Genomic DNA, 25,018 nt, shown 5'->3' with positions numbered 1-25,018 from the left:
GTACATTATGCATCCCTCAGAACTGTGTTTCTGAATTTGTACATGAAAACTTGATTGTTTGCCGCAGACTTTAATAAATCTGGCGCAATATTTAAACGTGACGAAACATAGACGATCAATATAGAAAAGATATCTTTTAAAATAAAATATTGTTATAGATTTTGTACAGTATGTCTGTTTATTGCTATTGATCAAAATGCCATGTGTGTATTTCTGTTATTTAGATATTATTTCAGACGCTCTAAACAAAGATTCCAGGCTTGAATTCTCCCATTTCCAATTTGTCTCCAAATATGAAAACAGCACTGTTGAACTGTGGACTTTATTGAACAATCCAAACATTCTGAGTCACAAGTATGTTTGAACAGATTTTGGAACCAGATCTCCCGCATATGCTATGGTTGTGAACAATAAGCGCATCAGAAAATCTATTAAAAACAACTTACAACAAACAAAGTGGGCACGTTTGTAAGAATTGGCACACTTTTTTTTAGCAAAAGATCAACAATAAAAACGTAATGCATGACCTTCAGTTCCATGAAAAAAAGAACCCGCTAAAGATCAGTAATATTGCAAAATGTCAACTGACTAACCTTCGCGTTTTAGTGCACGTAGTGATAATATCATGGCATGTTTGAGAAAGGTGGGGTAAAAGCATCCACTTTTACACCCAACAAAGACAGAGGAATAGAGAAAAGAGCAAGTGAGAAAATGAGAGAGATATGCAGCCTCAGATGGGCAAGCAAATAAAGAAAACAAATGAAACACACAAACAATTTAAAGAAACATGACAGGGTACAGTCCACATGACAAAAGTTTGTGCAATGTTCAGATGAAATGCATTGAGATGAGCCTGAGCAAGATAATGTAACAAAACATTAATTAAATAACACTTTAAAGGATATGTGCCACGTCCAGGGTTTATCAAACTGTTACTCAGTTTGCGGAGCCAAGTTTGTCAGAAATAAAGCTTGACAGCAGTTTGGTTACACAGTACCAGAATAATGCATACATTTGAGGTCTATCTGTAAATCTATTTGTTATAAAATATTGCTTAAGTAAAAAATACAAATGGTTTTACATTCTTTGAAACTGAGAATCAATTGAAATTGATCCCAGTCTTTAAACTGCTGAGGGTAAAAGTAAAGCACTTGAATGTTGCATGAAAATGTGATATAGGTGCCTTATTCGGTCAGCTATCACAGATTGACTGAAAGCTAGACCAAAAGAAAAACAATAACCCGTGAACCAAAGAGATGAAAATGCTTCTGGGGACAACAAACCAGCTCGATGTGGCTGCATATATGGTTGAATTCCTAATGCTAGAATACACTGTATATCTAGCAAATATCGAATGACAACACATGACCAACCTGACATGGATTACAGGACCACAAAGAAATATCTCCATCTTCATTGTGTATGGCCATGATTAAAAAATATAGGCAGATGGCAGATGTTTTAAAATCTGTTCCAATCATTTTTAACTGGATACCTTAAATGACCCTGAATCGTGTACATTCGTCTAAAACGGCCGTCATAATTTCTTAATGCAGGCACACGTATTTCCCAAAGCAGGTCTTGAAAATACTGGCACAGGAGCTCATCATAATAAAAGAGAAATATAACAAATCAATCATTTGTAAATATATTAGGAAAATTATTATTTTCATACCTAAAATTGCACGCACCCCACTGTACCATTGAAGCAGACAACACAAACAAACAAATAACGTACGGACAAACAAAACACTTTCAGTTCCCTGCTTAATAGTTTCCTTGTGATGAGTGCCAGTGCAGGTCCTGGCAGGGACTTGAAGGTTCTCTCTCCTTTTTACAGATGTTTCCATCAGTGTAAGTGGTACTCCACATCTCTCCTGCCTAATGGCTGTGCATAAAGGCTATGAAGGTCCAGATCTAGCAGCTTGACAGGCGCCGGTAAAAGTATATGTAGCCCAAGTCTTTAGGAGGCCTCTCGGACAAACACACTTTGTGGTCATTGTAAATCAGCCATCTAGGGATGATAAAAGACAAAAAAGGATGAAAGAAATAAAAACATCTAGGTTTGGCTCCAATATAATTCCATGCACTAATAACGAATTAATGCATAGAAAAAATATGCACTTCTCACTTCAAAAATTTCATAAATACATTTTTACATGTTTTTTACCTTTAGTACAGTACTTGCGTATATAACAAATCGAGGACTTTTTCGTTTGGTTTAAAAGTTCTGAGTAAAAACATTTAAGTAAAGAAAAATACTAGATTTCCATGTACTTCAAATAAATTTTTTGGTGAACTGTTCCGTTATTTACTCTCACACAGTCCAAATCTGTATAAATGTCTTTCTTCTGATGAATACAGAGAAATATATTTGGAAGAATGCTTGTAACCAAACAATTTTGTTGTTTTGACTACCATAGTAGGATATTTTTTTATACATTTGTTGAACACAAAAGAACAGTTCTTGAGCACTGTTGACTACCATTTTAATCTTTCCTACTATAGTAGTCAATGGTGGCCGAGAACTGTTTGGGTGCAAGCATTTTTCTAATTATTTTTCTGTGTTCATCTAAACAAAGACATTTATACAGATTTGAAACAAGAGTAAAAAACTTTTATTCATGAAATATAGTGGAGTAAGATTGCTCCAAAGTTAAGTTCAGTGTGGCATCCTTAAAACCAATTGAAAGACAATACATATTCTTACTAAACACCAAGGAGTGTAACTTTGGTTTGAGAATTGGGGGGGCACAAAATGGGGTAAAATGTTTTTGATTTGAATCCCATTTCCTGCATTTACATACGTTTAGGCACTATGGGGATACAAAATCCATGACAATGGATATTCTGTATGAAATGAGCAAAGTGCGGATGTAGGGCAGCAGGTGATTTTCTCCACAGGTGAAATGTTATTAAACATATGAATGTTATATAAACGGTGGATATAACCCTGGATTTTGAGATCGTTCGAAAGTGATAGATGGAGCGGCGTTCCCAGCGCTAAAAGACCCTGGACATGAACTGCATGCGGTAGGCTAAGTGAAACTTAGATGCGTGCACGTGCTTTTGTTCCCCCCCTCCCCCCACAGGCGTTGCATGTTTTCGGAAATAATCGTCCAGCTGTATATGTCTTCTATAAATGTGATCAAACTAAAGACTCTGCGGATATTTGAAGGGTGTGATACTGTTCTATAAATACTCAAGATCAACATGAAATATACAGAAACTGTATGCTAAGGGCCGCTTAAAGTTGTAGGAAAATCTGCCAGGGCAGGACAATTCTATAGAACACTGGATGACTTTCCAAAACGCTTAACAAGGTTTAACGTACCTAAATGACCATGGAAGCCCACATTTAACAGCTTAACAGCCTGCCGAAACAACGACTACGCAAAAACAATTTTCTATTAAACCTTAATTTGAATAAACACTAGCTAATTTTAAAAGAACAAGCACTTATTCCGAATATAACTAAAGTCTTACGTTAAAGGGAACCCGGTGTATAGAGAGATGTATGGCTTAATTGAAATAGCCTTACATTACTAGCATTTGTCATTAGAAACACATCAAATATTTTCAGTTCTTGAAAAACCTAAAAGTAATAGTCATTTTAACCTAAGGAGGCCGCCATGTTCTTTTTCGATGACGTTATCTGGTTGCACGCACAGCTAGGCAGCCACACTAAACACAGACAGACTAATCAGTTCTTCAGTAAATATAAGGTTCTGTAGGATAATATATATATATATATATATATATATATATATATATATATATATATATATATAAATGCTAAAATATGAAAGAAAATAAAGACGCTATTTGGTGTATTTTCATACATTTTAATATGGTTTGTCAGAAACCATACAAACATGCATATTAATAACCAAAAATCATTTCAAATGTATTATATACACAATGATTATTATTAGCCACTATAGAATGCATTTTATACAGATTTGGACTTTTTGATGTTGATTTATCAACATCAATAGCCTAACGTTATGGTCTTCTGTCCTTTGCTCATTAGCTGACGGGGGCTAATATTCATGTGTGCTCTAGTACAAAATAAATAACCAAACCGCAAAAACATATTATTGTGTTTATCAGTATATTCTCATAATGTATAAAGTATACTATGATGGTAGATGCTGATGTCTTAAACGTCTTAAAGGCCGTAGTTTAAATCTATTTAAGACTATGTCTGTTCAAGGTTAGTGTGCTTTTAAATCACTTACTGATACTGAACGCATTCTTCTTTTATGGCAGGCAGGCTGGCTTGTGTTAAGAGGATATACCGCCACCTACTGTCCCTGTGTGTTTATATACCCGATCTTGTGTTTTATGTGTCACATTTTACTGCTATATATGGAAAACGTGTGTGCTTCACTGTTGCGAAAGAGGACAGGTATAGTTTGCAACCATTTGACATCACAGATTTTAATGCAAAACATGGCGGCCTCCAAGTAAAAATATTTTTTCAAAGTTTATGAATACTGTGACAGTTACACCGTTTTTTTATTTCACATTTAAAAAATCAATCCAATACATCGCTCTATACCCAAGGATCCTTTTTGTTTAATTTTGTTTTTGTCAAATACCCTTTTGTTAAGCTTGTTTATTTTCAAGGAACCACATAACGTGGTTCAAGGCAGCGACACTCTCAGAAAGTAAAACTTTCTGTAATCATGTTTATGTTTGATATCAGTGATAAAAAAAATGTTTAATATTTGTTTTTTCCGTGGTTGTTGTTTTGGTACGTTAAGCTGTTTCCTTTTAATGGATTATAACGGTGTTTATTACAAGTAAAGTTTGACAGAAATTTGGGCTTACCTGGTTGTTGTTCAGGTCATTTAACATAAGTACGTAGTTTGTTATGGTGAATTCCTATGGAGAAAATCCCTTGATGCTGTCCATGCGATTGAAAACAACCTTTCAGTGAGCCATTTTTAGACTGTGCACGCTTTGCGCGCATCGACACAGCCAGTAACTAATACATAGTTACTGGAAATCTTTTTATAAAAATGTAAAATGAGTTGAAGTACAAATTTACTGATAAATCTACAATTTCGCTTTGAGTGCACACACTGGTGTTATGAATAAACATAGAATTTATAAATGGGACCTGTTGTTTTTTGGATCCTCTCATCAATCAATCCATGACTTTAGGGGTTTGCATCCATACATTCGCAAAACAAACATATATTAAATAAATTATTAATATATCAAGATCAGCATACCTTCCCTCTTTTTTGATATGACAAACATAATGGCCAGACATTGTTGATGTTCCCATATGACTGATGAAGGCAAACAGTTCGTAACCTTTAATATGAACAAAAAAAGAAACAAAAAACAGGTTTTGTTGCTTTTAATATTATGAATTCACCCACGTTTTTCAATGCAGTATGTAATGAGCACTTACGCCCTGGGCCGTCTCTGACACGGGGACTGGACACCTCCTGATCTGGGCTCAGTAAGGAATCGCTGTTGGCGTTGCCATTCGAGAAGCTGTTATCCTTTGGTTCTGTGTCTGGTGTGTCTGACATAGCCTCGCTTTCATCCCCACAGTCCGGGTGGGAGAATATCCAATCAAGAGCTCGTTCCAAATTGTTATTCTGTGGTCAGAGAAGAGGCAGACATCTGATTGGTTGACAATATCTGACATCATAAAATCTGCCAATGTCTGGAGGTGAAACACATCGGCATCTGAATAAATGAGCTCTTAATAAGAAAGGTCAAATTGTGTATGCTGCGGACTGCATAAAGATGCAATGTAACTTTTTGGGGTAAAACAAACAAAAATCAGTTGAGTAAGTACATAACAAAATTTGTTCAAAAAATGTCACCTTATTTGACCCTGATTTGGCAAGATAAGCTGAAAAATGAATTTTGAGCTGTCAGGTACGAAATAGCTTATATTTTATATACTTGTAATATTTTAATGAAGTCATTATAATGTGGTCAAAATGTTCATTTGGGCACTTATCTGAAATAACACCATGATTCACGAAGCAAAACTGACGCTCTTGTTTTTCGTAGCCAAACGTGAGACCCGTAGAGTGAAGACGTCCACTTGTTACTGAGCTATTATTGGCTGCTTTAGAGCCTACATGTACACACATATTTTTTCATGTGAGATATTGGAAATATTGGTCTTAATTTGAAGAAATAACTTTTTTTTATTCAAGTATTTGAAAACACTTCTAATGATTTGATGTGATAGTCTGTACATACTCACAGTATATGATATAAAACCATATAATGTATCATCACATATTTCAAGTTCTTTTTTTTTTGCAGAACCACAAAAGAATAGGAATAACATTTTGCCAGCCAACTGAATTCTAGATTGAATAGAGACATTTTTAGACACGTAGTCATCTCTGTGTAAAACACTGGCCATTATAAATCGCATTTCCTTCAACTGTAAACATGAAAATAAACTATGAACTTTCAAAACTACATTAAGGTAACATGAAGGTCAGACAAGCTCAATAAATGGCTTCTGTACTCTTACATGCTTGTCCAGTGAGAGTTCAGAGACAGAACTGATCCTGACACGTTGGGACTTGTTTTGCATGGTCACGTGGGACTACAATAATAACTCTGTGCCAAAATAACTGACCTGTTTAAGAGTTAAATGTAGTCGAATACACACCATATGCTGTGTCACTAAATAATCAATAATATAAATATATAAGTCATTATTTACACACCCTCATGTCTTTTCCAAAACCTGTGTGCTGTTATTTCATTTATGGCACAGAAAATACGTTGTAATCATATTGTTAAACAGCTTTTTTTACCTTTCAGATTAGCAGATTATCAATAAATAATGAATAGAGTTTTGTCCATTCATCACATGACTGCAGAAGACTTTAAAAGCATTCCAAAAATGCTGTATATGCATTGTTTTAAAGTGCTTTAACTATAAAAAAATATGTTTTGTGTTCTATGGAACAAATAACAGCTTGCAGGTTTGAAGAATCTCAGGGATGAGTACATAATGTTAGAATTCTGATTTGCTTATAGTTACCCGCCAAGACAAACCTTATAAAACTACTATTTATAATAATAATATTATATTAACGTGATGATTCCGGACAGATCACTCACTGTGGCTTTGAGAGCTTGGATGGAGTGATGTCTGGGGAAGCCCATGGAGGTGAGGATGGCGATGCTCTCTTCTGGAGGCTGGTTGTCTAGTGTGCTGATGGCAGGAAGGCTGGGGCTGGGCAGGTCTGCTTCCATGTACGTGGGAATAGCCAGAGGCTCCGCAAAATCTAAAAGAGTCGAGAGACGTGTTTTTCGTCACACTTACAACCTTTTATTACAGAAGCCGTCAATCGATTTTAATCAAATTCACACATGTCAGATACATCAATATTTGTTTGGAAAAATACCAAATGAAGACAATTCAAAGACATTATGATGTTATTATGGCAGATAATGTACTATATAGACATTGCTCAATGTATTATTTGCTTTCTTTTCATATCATTGAACAACAGACAGGTCTAGATGTATTTTTGGAAAAAAAATTATAATGGGTGTTAAAGTATGTACACATGGGGATTGGCATCTAATAATCATATTATTAAATGATGAATAATAATTCGTCTTCATCTCAAGATCCTCTCCGTTCTTCTCTATTTTGTTGCACTCTGTCTGGCAGTTTTTCGGTGCAAGAACAGAACACATTCACTGTGAATCAAAGAGATCTGTAGATGCAAACAGCCGCAGGTCTCATGTGCTATCAGTTTTCAATAAGGACGGTTCTCAATTAGCGCATATTGGGTCGTAATTTATTTGGTAATTCAACAACTGCTCCGATACTACAAACATTCCTTTAATAGAATGTAATTAATTTCGTTCATTTTATTGTTTGTCATGAAATGATGAGTTTTGACATTAACAATTTTCTATTTAACGTGTTAAATGAAAATGTAAACACCAGAAAACAGGCAATGTGTTGGAAAGCAAGATGGAGAGCAAACATTTATTTTATGGACTCACCCTCATTTCAAACCTGTATGATTTTCTTCTGCAAAACACAAAAGAAGATATTTTAAAGAATGTTGGTAACCAAACAACGGCGGTACCCATTCACTTCTTTTGTATGGACACAAAACCAATGCAAGCCAATGGGTACCGCCGTGCTTCGCTTACCAGTATTCTTTAAAAAATCTTCGTATTCTGCAGAAGACTTATTTACCAGGTGTGGATGAAAATATTAAACACACATTACTCAGATTACCATGATGGATAAATTCACATGAACACCAACAATGTGCTCGGTTTCTTCAAACTGTCTGTCTACATCATCTTACGAACCAAAAAGGCACATCTCTGCACTTTTACATCCTTTCATGCCATTGAATGTACCTATTATTCATAACACGGCATGGCCTTGAGTGCATTATTGTCATAACATTGTAAAATTTACTTAAACTACAAAGTAAAAGTGAGGGCGTGAATTTTGAACCCACTGACCCATCAGCCTCCAGGATAGGAAGTATCCGTTTAACAAAATAAATACAATAAACAAAAAAGATCAGAATACGTTTTGATATAAACAATACAGGTTGAGATTCTTTTGCTGTGTTTTAATTTCATCTCCGAATTACAGAACAATTAATAAAGTCATCAGTGTACACATTAATAACCACTGTCATATTGAAACAGGTCCAGCTGTTTTTGTGGAACAAACGTAAGTCTAGGAGATGTAAAGCTAATGGGGTTTAGACCACTAGAGACTCTGCTTATGTGTGTGTGTGTGTGTGTGTATGTGTGTTCTCAGGTGGCTGCTTAACTAGGGCAGGAAAGAGATGAGAACAGAAGTCCCAACTCACAGGTGATGCTAGCATCTGAGAATTGTGTTTACTAGTAAGAAGCACGTCGACAAAGATGTCATATTGATGTCTTTAAAACACAACCCGAGAAAGCAACCTACATAAATTGCTGATTAAAATGATTTTGCTTGAAGTACATCAGTGGAAATACGTAGCGGTTTACGTCACACATGTTCATTTTAGACCACAGCTGACAGGCATGCTCCAAACATGAAATATTCCCCCGTGGCAGCAACCCAAATAATGAGCTCCACAAAGCGCACCAGACCTCGCCAGCTTATTTATCTTCAAGGCGACATGGATGGCGGTGTATATTGCAACAGCATGTATATGGTTGTATTTTGTGTATTATTGTAACTTTTTCATATTTCAAACAATATTTATTTTATACAGAACACCTATGGTAAAGATAAGCTGTTCTTCAAATGTCTGGTGGTTATCTTAAGATACAAGGTCCTACCTGGTTCTTCCATGTGTGCTATAACCCAGTTAAAGGCCATCTCTGCTCCCATATTCCCAGTGTAGTACACAGCCTTCCGACACGCTTCCAGAGGGAAACCCATCTCTGCCAACTGCATCACAGATGATTCATCTATCTCTGGAGCTGGGGAACATGGAAGCAAGCCCACGTCAAATAAATACAGCTGGAATATGTGAATACAGAAATCTTTCTGTCTCTATGTATTTACAATAAAAGTGACACTTACATTCCAAAGAGTTGTTTGTTGAACTGCCTTAATGGGAAAAAAAAATCAGTTATTATAAAGACAATAGACAGGTTGACAAGTGACAAAAGTTCTTATGAATAAAATGTTTATTTGTTTAGGTGTTTGTGCTACAATTCTTTAAAACAATTCTCTTGATTGAAATTAAAATATATTATATATTTAATATTTATGCATAACAAATTATATGTAAATATAAATGTATATATTTATTCAAATAGGATTTATATAATATATACATTTTATGTGTGTGCATGTATATACACAATTACATATATTTTATATAGAATTTATATTAGTGCTGTCAGTGTGTTTATACTGACAAATAAATTCAGGTTCCCTAATATTTTTTGGAGCCACATTATATCCTGTTCTATTTACATGTTTTTGCAATATTGTCCAAAAACATATTCATTTTCCATGTACCAAATGTGTAAAAGAAACAATGGATCCACGCCATTGCATTTTTATATAAAAGTACTATTCGTAAAAATTTTAAACAGAAACAGATTTCCAAAAGACACAAAAGACATTCATGCATCATATTCTCACCTCTGGTATCATCAGGAATGACAATGGGAGGTGTGAGGTCAGGCAGTTCCTCTTCTCCAGGCTGTAGCCCTGCCGCCCGCAGACGATTCAAGTCAAGGAAATCCGGTACATCTACAGAAATATCTGCATAGACGGCACATAAAAAGATCTACTGCATTCGAAAGATGCCTCACAAAAGTCTAAACGCATGTTTATTTGTTCCCAAGTCTCAGGCCTAAGACTCAGAATACACTTCATATTACTTTCCTAAATCACTCCACTTATACCAGAATTTTCTCAGCTAGAGACCAACAAAGCAGTGATACAGTACCCTCTGCTGGTCAAAAGATCTGCTGAACAAACTCACACCATGCAAATTCTCTTCTGAGGTGACCAGTCATCATGCATTGCTCAAGAGGCATAACATGAGACGGTCTGAATTGCACAAGAGAACTTGTGACAGGCAGACAGGGTTGATAAACAAGAAACATCATAAATCCGTAAACACGGTTTGACAGATGCTGGAATAAAAATATTGCATGCTCTGGACAGCAATTAGTGAATGTAAATACAAAAATGTGAAGACAATCTAAATTCACACACCTAACTTTTTGGGCACCCAGTCTACACCAAATGTGAACTTCTTCATTTGTACCACCATGTACTCAGGGAAAGATGCGAAGCGAGAGGTCCTGAGGATTGAGAAAGACACAATTTCAGGGGCTAACACACGTCAACTTTATTTCTAAGCATCAAACAAGCCTGGGATATGGAAAAAAGCATTTTAGATATCTTCAAAGCTTGAGTAACTGGTAAATATCATATCAAATAATTGGAATAGATAAAAAGGATAGTTCACCTTCAAAATGAAAGTTCTGTCATATTACACGCCCTCTTGACATTTTAAACCTGAATGGCTTTTATCTGCAGAACACAAGATATTTAGAACCGTTGCTCCCCATTGACTTGCATTGGTTTTGTGTCCATACAAAAGTATTGGTTTTGTGTCCAATACTTTTTTACAGAAGTGTTTTGCAGAAGAAAGAAAATCACAGGTTTAAAATGACAACAGGGTGAGTAAAACTTTTCCATTAATTTTCTTCTAAATTGTAAGGCAAACATGTGTGTCAAGACCTTCATAAGGTCTTGAACCAGAACCTTGCTTACTTCACGCCGGCTGACTTTGCTTGTAGTGCAGAGCTCCAGAAGTCTCGAACATTTTCAGGCTCTGTGAAGGCTTGCAGACAAGCAGTGAAGGGGATCCGTGCCCTCACAGACTCTGGAAGGGGCCGCATATTCTCCTCTGCTTCCTTCCGCTTACTCTCATATGCTATTAGCTCATCTGTAAAAATGACATCACCATTATGCCTAGTGGATTCCTTAAAACACCTCAAACTATGGACATAATTAATCTGATGGATAATCTAAATGAAGGCCAAAGTATTAACTAATATTACTGAATCATCAGAGTGAAACTAATATTTGGTAACAGAACTGTAGAATGTGTTACCTCTGTTGCTGGCAGCCTCCAAGGGTACAGGAAGTTGCATAAGGTAGTCGACTCTCTGCGAGTACCGCACCTTCTGTGTCTGACAGCACTGCACGCGCTCCTCCACTAAGAAACGAAAAACGTCGCTGGGGTTCTCTGAGCCATTGCTGTTCCTCTGGACATGACAACACATACATAAAATAATCTATGTCAAGATACATTTTCTACACTCATGAAAGATCTGTTATTCTTTATCGTTGTGGGTTTGTCAGTCTTTCTCTCTTTTGGTGAGAACTGTGTTGCGTGGAATTGTTCATTAAAGACCCACTAACCCTTTAAGGCCAACTCATTTATGCTAAAGTCCAAAAAACTTCAATGTTGATTTCATGTAGACTTTCAAATGAAATGAAAAATGTTCTGTTCTAAACTACATCACATTCTGCCGTACAATGAAAGCGAACTGGATCTTTTAACAAAATAACTCAATGTAGAATAAAAGTAGTAGCAATGACCTAATGATAAATCACAGTAATACTAGTTAACAAACTCCAATATTACTTCAATGCTTTCTATTTCAATTCAGGCCGTTCAAGAGGCAGTAAAGAGTTAGTCCATAATTAAGATCAACAAGGTCATCCTGAAGCAGTTCCACTATTTTGAGGCCATACAGAAATATACCAGTCCCCTCTATCAAGTCTAAGATACCAGAGAGCACGAACCAGAAAACAAACTTGCTGAGGAGGTAGAAATGCACTGTAAGGTCCCATCACTGTTCACGGACCTTGAGCTATTTTACACAAGGCACAGCTGAAGGCAGCCACAAATAAAGCGGCCCACATTTCTTAGCGTGAAGCATTTCGAGGGAATATGGCCCTGTACTTTACATAAAAATGTATGTACTATTATATGATCTGTCCAATCCTGCAAGGCAAAGGTTCACAAATATTAGCTATTGATTATTTTTACCTCTTTAAAGCCATTTTTAGTATATAAACAAATTCAATGTCTTTAAGGGGTCATATGGCGCGAATATGTGTTTTTCCTTTGTTAGAAGTTGCCCACATTATAGTATCGGAACAAAAGATGCATTCTATTCGAAAGCGAATGCTCACCCAGACCTGAAACGCCTCGTGTAACCACACCCCCACAGATCTACATCAGTTCGCGGCAAGGTTTGACTAAGACCGCCCAAATGCATACGCACGTAAGGTGGGCGGACATGTCAGTACAATTGCTTTGGAACCTGAATTTCTAAATATGGTAAAAGGTGTTACATTATCATCACATGTTTGCAGTATTCGACCAATCAAAACACACTAGTTAACTGGCCAATCATAGCACACCACGCTTTCCAGAGCGATGAGATTAAAAAATCCTCGTATTTCAGAGAGGCGGGGCAAAGAGGAGATACAATCATGCACGGTATGTGGAAAATACAGCGTTTTTTAACCTTAACTCGTGTATACACATTGCATTACATTTAAAACAAACGATATAATTATTTTTAGCCGTGTCATATGACCCCTTTAATATATTGAGGGTTGTGTATATATTTATCTGTGCATGTTATTTCATAAAATAAATTGTCATTCTTCATCAGAATCAAAACCTGTTCTGCACCAGCTAAAATGACTCTACTATTAGGCTGACGTTATTGATATGAAAATGACAGTGCACATTTTTTATATGATCACATTTTATGTCACATTGAAACCCCTTTTCACAATCGAATGAATACCCAACGACTAGATTTTAGATCCACACTAGATTTGTTTTTATGTGGAATATTCCACTCAGAAATACATCACATTTTCACAGTTAAATGGGTTGCGAATACCATTTCATGTTTTAACGTAGCACGGTGTGGCACCTTTGTTTGTTTTCGAGCCATTTAAAAGTGTCAGGGAAGGCAACGGCTTTCATTCTGGACATGGACCAAGCAGGGGAAGGTAACAGGAAGCATTATCTGCCCTCTGTAACTGATAGGGGTATCTATATTTAACTCAGTTGAGAAAGTCACTTCAGACCACAAGTGTGTCTGCCAGCGGAGGAGTAGAGAGTGCAGTCGAAAGTGTCTCCTGAAACTAGAGCCCGCTGTCCAGACTCAAAGTCTACAAACATGTCTGGGAAATTTCAGCCAAACCCTAGAAACCCTTGTTTCTCTGAAACCATATTTTTAAATAGCAGATGTTCTATGATGCAATTAGAGGCAGATTATTTAGATCCCTCAAATGATGTAAATAATGCAAATTATCACCATGTTGTCTTAACCCTGTATGATATTTTAAGTGGAACACAACATGTGAATATTTGAGGGATGTCCTGGATATTCTTTTACCATGATAACAGTGAATGACATAACTGATTTGTTCTCAATTTGGACAGAACCTATAGTTAACAGCCCACTAGAGCTGAAGCTGGACCTTTTTCACAAGACTGCGATGACGCCTTCAACGGACCTTAACATTGTAAATCCACCAAAGTTGTTGATAATTTCATTTTTATCGGTGAGTTTTTCTTTTGCTATCTGAGCAAATGAGAATGTAAAAAATATATTTGTGGCAGTCTCCCATTAACCGGTATAAAAGTTTACCCACCTATGCTGACTTCCGCTGCTGAGAAACCCGGAAACATGAAAAAGATCCAACATCAATTGTTTGACTTTGTTGTCAATTGTTTGAGGAAAATTTTGATAAAGCCATAAGAGTACAATACAACAAAAAGAACATAAACATGGTGTATATTAAGTCGACTGAAGTTTGTGTGAGAATGTAACTCAAGCATCAGGTAATACCATTTGTATCCAAATCAGTGCATGTGTCCTTTCATTACTTACCAAAAAATATTCAGAATAACGCTTGGTACAATTTAGTTTAGACACAACAAAGTCATACAATTTTTTTAAAGTGAGTAAATTATTTAGGTAATCGATTAAAGCTTCAACAAAGGAAAAAACCTATACATACCTCCACAAGATTTATTAAGTGCAGGAAGAATTCATGAGCATCTTGTTGCCGGTTGGAGGAGAATTCCGGGTGTCCCTTACTGACCAGGGCTTTGAACATCTTAGGTGAAATCCCTCTTTGCTGCTGCTGCAGAGAAAAAAAAACACATGATACAATGATGTTCAGGGTCACCAAATAAATGACCACTAAGCCAACAAACTGTCTTTCACAAAATCTGGTTTTTGTATTCAAGAGCGTCTTCGCACAACTAACACATTTAGCTTGAGTCAAGTATATAACGTGACGCTTAGGTCTTTCAACCAAAACAAACTAGCACCCAAAGGGATGCTGAACTGTAAGCATAAACTCAGTTATGAGAAGCTAACCATGACAAATATCAAGCAAGACAGACCAGTTCAAATACCTTGTATTCTTCTTTCATCACCTGTTCAATGAGTTCTGATTTCAGTGGAGGTTTGGAGTGCTGGCCTGAGAGAAGTCCATGGCCTAGTTTCGCGCTTGAAAACAAAGAAAATCAACTTTCCTAAAGAAACACATCTCTAAATAAGACACAATGCAATACTGTTGTGTTGGTAATATTGCATAATGTGGCATAAGTATTCATGAAATTCACAGAGCACAGAACCATTTATTTGGCCAGTTCATTAGATTATATTAGCACATTAGAGAGAAAAGCAAGACACGTATATTATAAATGATGTATCATATTTACAATCTAACCTATAACAATATAAAGAATATTGATGTTCAATGTTAAAACACCTACATCTGTGTGTTGAAGTCCTGAGTTGGATCAAGGGGTGAGTAATCAAATATTCTTTGTAGATTCCCAACATACCTGTGGTACACACATGTATGTTTTAGCACAATAAATATACTAGTAAAGACCTTGGCCAGACAGGCTTCGTTTATGTGCCTAATGACATTAGCATGAAGTATTAAGAGAGCTACGCTTTAAGACGACTTTAAGGTACTTACGCTCTCTGGAACTCTGGAATACTGAACAGAACTTGCATAGTGGTGCTCAGGTAACAGCTTTTACCCAGGTTTTTAATGCCCGTATATCCTGAGCCATACACAGGTTTTAGCTTTAGCCCAGCCTCCTGAGCCACTTCCCAGTCACTTACGAGTGGCTGTACGTGGTTATCTGTGTGATGGCCATTTTCTGTCTGGAAAGGACACACAAATATATTTAAGAAAGACAGAGAAAGATAAGGTGTTACAGTCTTTTGATGTTATGAACTGATACAAATAAAGCAAATCAGTAAAAGGACCAGACACCCCCAATTCTTATATTGAAACTGAAAACATACCCTTTGCATCTGCAGCATATCTATTCCGAAGTGTAATAAATGTTCAGATATCTGAGGATCGAGAACTGCTTCTTCTTCATCGAAGGAATAAACATCTGCGAAAGAGCACATAAAACATCCATTAAATGTTGGCTGTACAAAAATGGTCGAGCTTGCAAACATGTGACGTATGTCAAGACACATACCTGCTCCATCTGGGGTGATTGTGTCCAGTTTAACAGCTAAGGGGAAGTTGGTTTCTTTGTAGTGGTCGAGGGCATGCCCGTTGCCTCCACTCCCGTCAAAGAACCATTTTCCACAGAGGACAGAACCACTAGTCAGGTTTAGCCACAGGTTCTCTCTCATTTCACACTTGGCACACTTCCAGCCACTAATAGGACATAAAGCATATTGAAGACATGAACAGGCAGAAGAGGAGACCCTGAGAATCTGTTACCTGCTCTATAATCCATTGAGCATCTGCTGGAAACAGTTTACAAAAATTGATTCTTAAACTAAGTTTCAGCAAAGATCATCAAGTCAAGGCCATTTTTTAAACACAAATGGAAAGAATTACTGACTACTACTGACTAAGTATCATCTACTATTTCTCCGTTTTCACAAAAAGTTCACGAAAATACAAATTCACGAAAACAATATTTGTCGAAATAAACTCGAAATATGACTGTAGAAAGGCAGAGAGAGGGATGGTTTTCAACCATTGTGGCTCTTAAAGGAACAGTTCACCCAAAATTACAATTCTGACATCATAAACTCACCCTCATGTTGTTACAAACATTTATAAATGTATTTGTTCTATTAAACACAAAAGAACATATTCTAAAGAATGTTTAAACTACACAGTTCTGGGGCACCATTGACTACCATAGTAGATAGTGCCCGAGAACTGCTCCATTAAACATTCTTCCAAATACCTTTTATCAGAACTACGAAATGCATTTATAATACAATTAATATAATATAATTTAATATAAATGAATATAATATAATATACAGTATATCATGTGAACTACCTGTCATGGTCCTGCCCTCCTTGTCTTGAAATTCCTAGTTTTGTGGACAGGGTCATGACACTGCCTTTAAGTGTACATTTTTAATGGGTACTGAATTATTTACGATATTAAAGTATTAAAACAATATAAATAAAAATGGATTTATATCACGGTTATTGTCAATACCAGTATATTATGCATTTTGCCTAAAAACCTAAAATGTTACTATCGTTTGATTTTATAACATTGTTATTTTGTATAGAACAAAACATCAACCACTTTCTCTTCTCTCTTGACATATCGGAACTATCGTTAGTCATTGAAAACAACATATTATTGACCACCAATATCTACAGCAACTAACCAACAACAATTATTGCCTCATATTTCAAGATATTCGACTTGGTGCGATACTAAGATTCCTAAACACATTCCATATTCCATAACATAATATATGTTTTAAGGAAGGCAGACATATCAGATTTAAGTGGTGCCCTAAAGTTGGCAAACCCCTATCTCGTCTAGAGTGCTAAGAAGTCCAAATGACCGACCTGGGAGGAATCCGAACTCCATTCTCCTGCTGTATGAGACTTCTGGCATGTCGGGATACTTGGATCTCTTCTTCCCAAGAATCAGATTCCGGTTTTTTATACGGTGATGGAGCATTGAGGACAGCATCACATGCTATTGTTACCTGCGAATTAAAGGGACATATGAATATTAATAACATCATATGGCTACTTCAAAACAGGAAAGTTGGAAAAACTATGATGAGCAGACAGGTTAGTGCAAGTACATAACAAATAAACATAGGGGAAGAAACAGTAAGCACACCATGCAACTGCAAACGTATCTGTTGTATGCATCTTTGTGTAGTATAGCCCACAAGCAGGTTAACATTTGTTCTTCATGTGTATTTGATAGATCAATATATCAATTAGGTCAATTAAGTACGAGAAATTGACCAACAGAATTGGTGAATATTTTTTGTTTGCATATATTTTTGATAAAATCAGAGTTCACAAAAACATTTAGCAGCAAAAACACCTAAAATCATCCTGTGAGTGTTAGTGTCATATTGTAAGATCTGTCCCATTTGTCCTAAAAATACAAATATCCATTAATATTGAGTTCCTTATATTTCCCTTCTGATGGCCCGATGTGAGTAATGTACAGCAAAAACACAAAACCATGCTGTAAGCACAAATTGACTGCTAATTCCACTAAACCTAAAACAATTATATTGAGAATTTGGATCTAATTAGAAAAAAGCTTTCATGCTTTAGGCTATGATACTATAACTAACAACTGTTAAGAAATATCCCAGCACACCACGTAATCACCGCACACAATGGGAATAAACAGTTAGTATATGCAATACAGTATAGATCACTCACAATCAGAATAGAAACTCAATTCAGTGATGTTCAACAGGCAAGCACTGCAACTCAAATGGTAGATCAGGCTTTTGGCATGCACATACAGAGAGCATGAACACACGGTCACACTAACCAGTGCGGGTAACTCCTCAATATTTGGTAAAGTGATCTCAAAATGGTCTGGAAATATGACAAGCTTGACTTCGTCTTCATACTCATAAACATCGCCGTTAAAATCACGGTTAAGCTCTAAATCTTCAGGGAAGGAAGCAGAGAGTTATTTGTCAACCAGGGCTGACAGGAGTAGCCTACTACACTGTGAACATGCTTCATAACATCCCAATGGCTACATAAACAAACAACTTATGAAAAGCACAGTTGTTGAGAATTAAAATCAGTGTTCGGTCTGTTTACCAATTAGTTGTGATTAATCAAGATTAATTGTATCCAGAATAAAAGTTTGTGTTTACATAATATACTGTATATCTGTGCACTGTGTGTATTCATTTTGTATTTTTAACACATACACAAATTATTATTATATACTATTTATATTATGCTGACATACAAATATTTCCTAAATATAAACATGTATGTATACGTGTTTTTCTATTTATAAATACAACATAACTATGCATAGTGCACAAACCTAAATTATTCTGGATGCGATTAATCGCTACACAGCCCCTGCCATTAAGAGCTACAAACCAGAAAGACAGCGAAAAAATTGCAACAAAAAACTTTAGGTTAAAAAGTACATAAAGGTACAGATTGTGACTGCTATTTTTAATTCCACTACTATCACCATTTCTATGGCTCACTCAAATGGTCCTGCAGTCTGAAAAACAAAATTTTCACGTAGTCTCTCAATTTAACGAGTCCATCACTAGAAAGAAAAGTGGAGACACACGGCAGGACTTTGCTATGACTTAAAATATTTGCACAAAATCTTTTTTGTGATTGCATGCAATAGATATGCCAATGCAGGCCGCCGAAAGCCACTAAAATAGAAACACAAACGTAAAATTACCCAGTGTGGTCTCACAAAGGTAGTTTCAAGTAAATAAACATAGATTTGCTTATTATTGTTTTATATTTTAACTTTTGACAAAGTATTTCTGATGTTCCTCATTTGTAGGTCACTTTGTATTAAAGCGTCTGTAAAATAATCATAGTATAATCTAATAAACATAAGTTTGGCACTCTCTACGATACATTTTAGGAAGTGCTATAATTAAAATTTTATTTCACAGGTAAGGTTTTGCCCGTGGTCAGATAACACAGTTATGAGATGTCGTGCACTAAAAGAAAAGATAGGATCAACATATCTGTATGTGCTCCAAGCCAGTGACAAACATATTATTCTTAATAGAGCAGTCAGAGTCATCTAAATAACAGATTAGGCAAAGCATCACCCTACTAAATAACTAGAATCATTTCTGACGTGTGGCCCTAAAAAAGAGGAGGAGGTTCCTCACTTCCTACGTCACCTCTCCAATGGCAGAAGTGTGTCAGCCTGCGGGTTTGATAGGGCACAGCAGCTGACAGGCATAGCAGCCCAATGTAAACCAACCCTTCAGAGCAGAAGATTAGGCCAGGGCAAGCATTTGGCACTTTAGATTTAGAACGGTTACTAACTGCGTATACAAATAAATTAGCTAAATTTAGCCTCAGTCAGGATTGATCCAAATTACTAAACATACAAATTTGAGATTATATGATATACCATCACCATATAAAAACTCTGTTATTTTAGGACACTGTGGTTTTTATTTATTCTTCCAGAACAGACTTACCTAAAAATACTTTTCCGTTCCTCCTCCTTGGTATGGCACCCCCAGCAGCACCTGTGGCTTTCTGTAATAAACATCAAGAAACATCTTATAATAAAGCTTAGCGTAACATTACATCCACAAAAATATTCTGATGCCCCTAATGTGACTCATATATCTTACTGAATCATCTTACACACATGGATACAATCTAACTGATGCGATAAATCTTTAAAAGACAAGAATGATCATACTGTACACAGCAACTTGAGTAAAATCATTTAACTGTGTTAAGGAGTTATTAGTTTGTTATACATCTTAAGTGATCCAAGAAAAATGCTATTTATTTAGACATCGACATTTATAATACTGCATTAAATTTTTTTTTAATAAAATGTATTCACTTGTTATGTTCCCTTATTTGACATCTGCCTATTCCTCCATTTCTTCAAGAGTTCTTGAATACTCCAGGTTATTTACTTAATATCTATAGACAGCATTTGTCTTCCCCATGAAACTATTTATACTGAATTTTCATTTTACAGCAATTACTGTAAATACATTTAATGTGTTATTTCTTACTAAAATTACAAGTACACAGAGAGCTAGGCTCATAACCTATAGGCTAATTGAATTAATTGAAGTAGTACGGAAATCTTCCACACCACAGGATTTATAACATAACATTCAAAAGTGCCTTCAATGATACAGAACTCTCCATAAATTATAAAAAAATATAACAAAACAAAACATTCAAAATGTAAGTGTATTGGATCCAGAACATACATAAGATCCTCTTTTTGGTGTAGCCCACATCTTTTAAGACTCCTTACGCAATCCTATAATATTCTAAGATCCTTTCACAATCTGACTGTTGTCCACCTGTGTTTTGAATTGAATTTTCCACCCTCACTAGAAGTTTGTGAAGGCAGTGTGGGATGGTGCATCTTATAACCAGAGAATGATCACCAGAAATCATTATAAAAGAAGAAAAATCAAAAGGCAATGCCCTCAACAGACTGCCCTCAAAGCCCCAGCAGCCTAAAAAGCAGGCACAGTCATCTGCGCTCACAATAAATAACCTAAAAGAGTGTAATTCTACATATTTCACAAAAATATTAGGGTAGAAGCTTTTGTCTGTTAGCAAACATGTGTTTGTTACAAACATACTGTAACCTCAAAGAATAAAAAAATCCTGTAAAATTAGGGGAAAAAAAATCTTTCCACGCAATCAATGTTTCTTTGGGAGAAATAGGCAACAATAAGTTTACTTTTCCAATTATGCTTATAAACTTAAAAGTACCAGTGACATAAAAAGATACAATTCTTACTTTTTCATTAAATATTGCAGCGTTTATGGTAAATAACTTATCAATGTGGGTCATTTTCTTTATAAAATTCAAGTGCCCTCATAATCTTCAGATAAAATCTGAAAATGCACTTCCGCACTGAAATGACTAACCTACTAATTTCCTCCTTTGAAATTCATTTTCACTCATAAATGTGTCAGAATACAGAAGCAAAACTCTTTTAACTTCCGGTTAACAGGGACTTTAAAACAGAACTATTGCTGCGTCCCAATAATTAGCCTACTTATATGATGAACTAAAAGTATATACTGCTTTTGTAATGGAAAAGTATACTGTTTTTGTAATGGAAAAATATATACATTTTAGTGTGAAGCAAAATAATATACACAAACTGGGACAACATTGTGGCCAATAACTTTCACAGTAATTTACTAAACTCCGCCTACTTGCTGTTAGTTTGTGTAATATCAGCCATTAGAGTGTGCATCGTTCTGCACTTCGATTTTCTACCAGAAGTAGTAGACCATCCAGGAATCTTTGGAATATTCTTTTCAACATAATACGATTTGGGACATACTAATTCTGCTTTTGAATACCATTTAGGACTAATCCAAATGAAATACATTTTTATTTGTAATGGAAGAAATTAATGTTGGCACATTTCCATTTTTGTCAACAAACATATTTTAGCCTAAGCATACACCTTCAGATCGAAAGTTTTAAAGACCACAAAAAAAGTTTAGTGAAGTGTCAACAACCTTTTAACGAGGCATATAATATATCATAGTTGTCTAAAGTCTATTTGCAAACCAACTAAAAACAAAGTTTGTTGTCCACTTGCCTCTTTCACATGTCGTTTCAAGTGCATGTATACGCTCTGTCCAGTTTTACGGTAATGTCTCTCCACGTGTTCTCTTCCAAAACCCAGGAACGAGTTCATACACACATAGAGACCTCCTTCTGATTCCTAAATGAATAAAAGCAAACATCATGCTATTAGACAAATACAGTACGATCTGTCATAGGCTCAAGGTAAATATCGCTGTATAAACAACTGTACATCAATAATTTCATAATTTAAATCATATTTAATCTCATGCTAGATTTACAGCACATACACGGCATTACGGATTTAAGCAAACAGTTTTAAACTTCTATAATATAGACAAAGGTTTTGTGAGTAATAATAACAAGTCTGCTAAATAGGAACAAAAAAAGTAGTCCAAGATATTACTCTGTAAAAACTTTGACTCAACAAAGCAGTCCCTAAAAGATTTAAACTAGTGCACAAACAAAAAAAGTTTTAAAATGGTAACACCAGGCAAAGTATAACTAGTAAAGTTTTTATATTAACAAACACTGTACAATGATACCACCACCGTTTTTCAGATCAAATTTATGAAAGCATATAATATGTTTATGAAAAGGCTTTTCTCATATTTACATATAATTTATTGTCAGAAAGTTTGCTAGTAAAAAACATCACACCTAAGGTTAATCCAAATCAAAACAATGTTATAGGGTTTGTGAGTGTGTGTGGGGAGATCATCCAGACTGAAAAACCCGTCACTCCTTCCTGGTGACACACGAGCTTGAACAGATAGTGTATAAAAATAACCTGTCTTTTAGTCTGACATGACGAACTCCAAACAGCTGAGTCACCTTTACAACTTTTGAAGCTGTGAGTTAGATAGGTTCACAACATAAGTCCTCAATATTGGTGTATTTTTAATGACAATATTTATTGTCATAGCTCGTGTACGTTGGACGACCCACGTTGACCGGGTTTCTTTTTATAGTTCGTGGAGAATGGCCGCTTGACGTTTCGGTTTATTACTGTAGATTTGTAAAATCCCTCTTCCACGAGAAATGCGAGTTACCCATCATGTCTCTCCCTCCTTAATATCTCAAAGGAAAAGCACAACACACGGATCTCAACAAGTGTCGCCTTGCTTGTGTATTTGGGAAGGTGTCGAATACAGAAAAATAATTAATGCTTTGACACGCCTTTAAACCTAATTCTCTGTATACAGTCCAGCTTTCATAATTCCTTTCTCTTATGTCCTAATAGATGTGAATCACGAATAACGTTAATGCTAAAAAAGAAACCTGGCCCCACTGCAAAGATGTAAACATCAGCGTGTTATTTAATTATTATGAAGGCTGTCACGTAAGTTGAGCAAGAGAATGGTGGCCCCTCGCGCTTTACGCAGCTCTTCACGTGTCCGGGGAAGCCAGTGCGCACAGCCGCACAGTTATTTTGTATCTTCACGCATCAAGTACATGACATTATACTCACGGGAGAGTCGAAGGAAAACGCGCATTCGCTCTTGAAAACCCTGTCTCCAGTCCTCGGTACTCTAATGGTGGGCATGTACGGGACCAGTAGCTCTCCCAGATCTGTAGCCATCTTCACATTCCTGCTGCTCGTACCACTATGAGACTCACTGGAGCAGCAGCGTGTCAGGCAGAAGAGGAGATGGAGCTATTTTTAAATCCTACAGACCCAACATTCCTCATGAACCGAGGGATGTGACGACGAAAACATTGCGGCATACATGTGGAGGAGGCTTCTAGGGGAGGGAAACAATGGGGGTCCCTTATGAGAAACAGGCAACTTTGATATTCACCGTGACGCAAGTGGTGGCGCATCGATGCAACATAAATTGATGTTTTTATTAGGCCTACTACTTGATGTAGAATTGAAGAGTTAAATAAATGTATCATTCTCTTGTAACTTGACATTTATCATTCTGTCAAAAATCGATAAAAGGAAATATAATGCTTTATTATACATATATAATAGATATTGACGTTTACATAAATCTTACGTTTATGCCATAGACAGTCGTGTGTTTTTTACGAATTAATTCAGGTAAATTACTTAGTTTGCACCGAAGACAATGATTAAATAATATGTAAATAAGTAGTCTTGTTTCTTAACTCATTTAATTGTATGTATACTTTATGAAGAATTCTGTATAAAAACTTGAATTTATCTTGATATAATTTATATAGATTTTTTTGGCAATTTCATTTTAAAATGTGTTATAAATTAATTTACTGTGTTAAAATGCTTATGAAAATATAAATATTGTAATGGTTACTAATGGTTATCAAAGTTTTGATTTTAGTTTTATTAATATTTTAGGCTTTTCTTTTTAGATGTTTGTGTTAATTTGAGTAAAAGTTTTAGCTATTTTGGTTTATGCTTTGGTATTTAAAAATGTATTGGTTTATTTTTAATTTGCTATATAAAATAAATGTATTTTTATTTTAGCATTTATTTACAGTTATAATTTTACTGCTTTAAACTTACTTCAGTTTATTTCTGAGGCAACATATCAATTTATCCTTCAGTTAAGTTTTTCCAAAAAAAATAGGTCAATATTTGATTTGATTTCAGGAACAGGAACGTTTTCAAAGTTGTAATTTTAGTAAACAATAATAACCTAGGTTGCAGCTTGTTAAATTTTAATTAAACTTAATATAATTCTAAGTTTACTTCTGTTCGACCACGTGGTTAAGGTTGATACAGCTTTTTAAGAAGCTTAGTAAAGAATAATCAAATCTGTAGACATTGTTGACGATGTACATATTACTTTTTAGAACTTACCCAACACTGTTTGCAACCTATGAAATCTTGAAAATCACATTCTGTTCTGCTTGATTTGTTGCATTAC

At 35.6% G+C, this 25,018-nt stretch overlaps 1 protein-coding gene across 1 annotated transcript; it reads right to left on the bottom strand.

The window, feature by feature from the left end:
• Nucleotides 1–303: 303 nt before the first annotated feature.
• usp13 (ubiquitin specific peptidase 13) lies at nt 304–23,768 on the bottom strand. Its single transcript, XM_079461370.1, has 21 exons — nt 23,635–23,768; nt 22,177–22,302; nt 20,050–20,110; nt 18,387–18,508; nt 17,426–17,568; nt 16,068–16,252; nt 15,883–15,977; nt 15,548–15,738; nt 15,336–15,407; nt 14,973–15,066; nt 14,570–14,695; nt 11,625–11,778; nt 11,282–11,456; nt 10,718–10,806; nt 10,136–10,258; nt 9,566–9,592; nt 9,319–9,462; nt 7,123–7,289; nt 5,429–5,621; nt 5,244–5,328; nt 304–2,014 (listed from the first exon to the last, which is right to left on the bottom strand). Exons 1-21 carry the CDS (start codon nt 23,743–23,745, stop codon nt 1,918–1,920), a joined length of 2,580 nt encoding a protein of 859 aa, XP_079317496.1. The 5' UTR covers nt 23,746–23,768; the 3' UTR covers nt 304–1,917.
• Nucleotides 23,769–25,018: the final 1,250 nt, after the last annotated feature.

Source organism: Barbatula barbatula (genome assembly GCF_947034865.1).
Source record: "Barbatula barbatula genome assembly, chromosome: 7".
Lineage (NCBI taxonomy): Eukaryota > Metazoa > Chordata > Actinopteri > Cypriniformes > Nemacheilidae > Barbatula > Barbatula barbatula.
The sequence above is the reverse complement of the archived record's forward strand: the minus strand, read 5'-3'. Positions and strand labels throughout refer to the sequence as shown.

Bases quoted from the DNA above. Each gene is read 5' to 3' on its own strand.
- usp13 (XM_079461370.1), bottom strand. From the start codon at position 23,745: ATGGCTACAGATCTGGGAGAGCTACTGGTCCCGTACATGCCCACCATT. The intron at 15,739-15,882 runs GTATGTTTTCAG...TGTCCTTTCCAG, and splicing joins ATATGCTGCAGATGCAAAGG to ACAGAAAATGGCCATCACAC. The intron at 5,329-5,428 runs GTAAGTGCTCAT...TTCATATTAAAG, and splicing joins TGTCAGAGACGGCCCAGGGC to GTTACGAACTGTTTGCCTTC.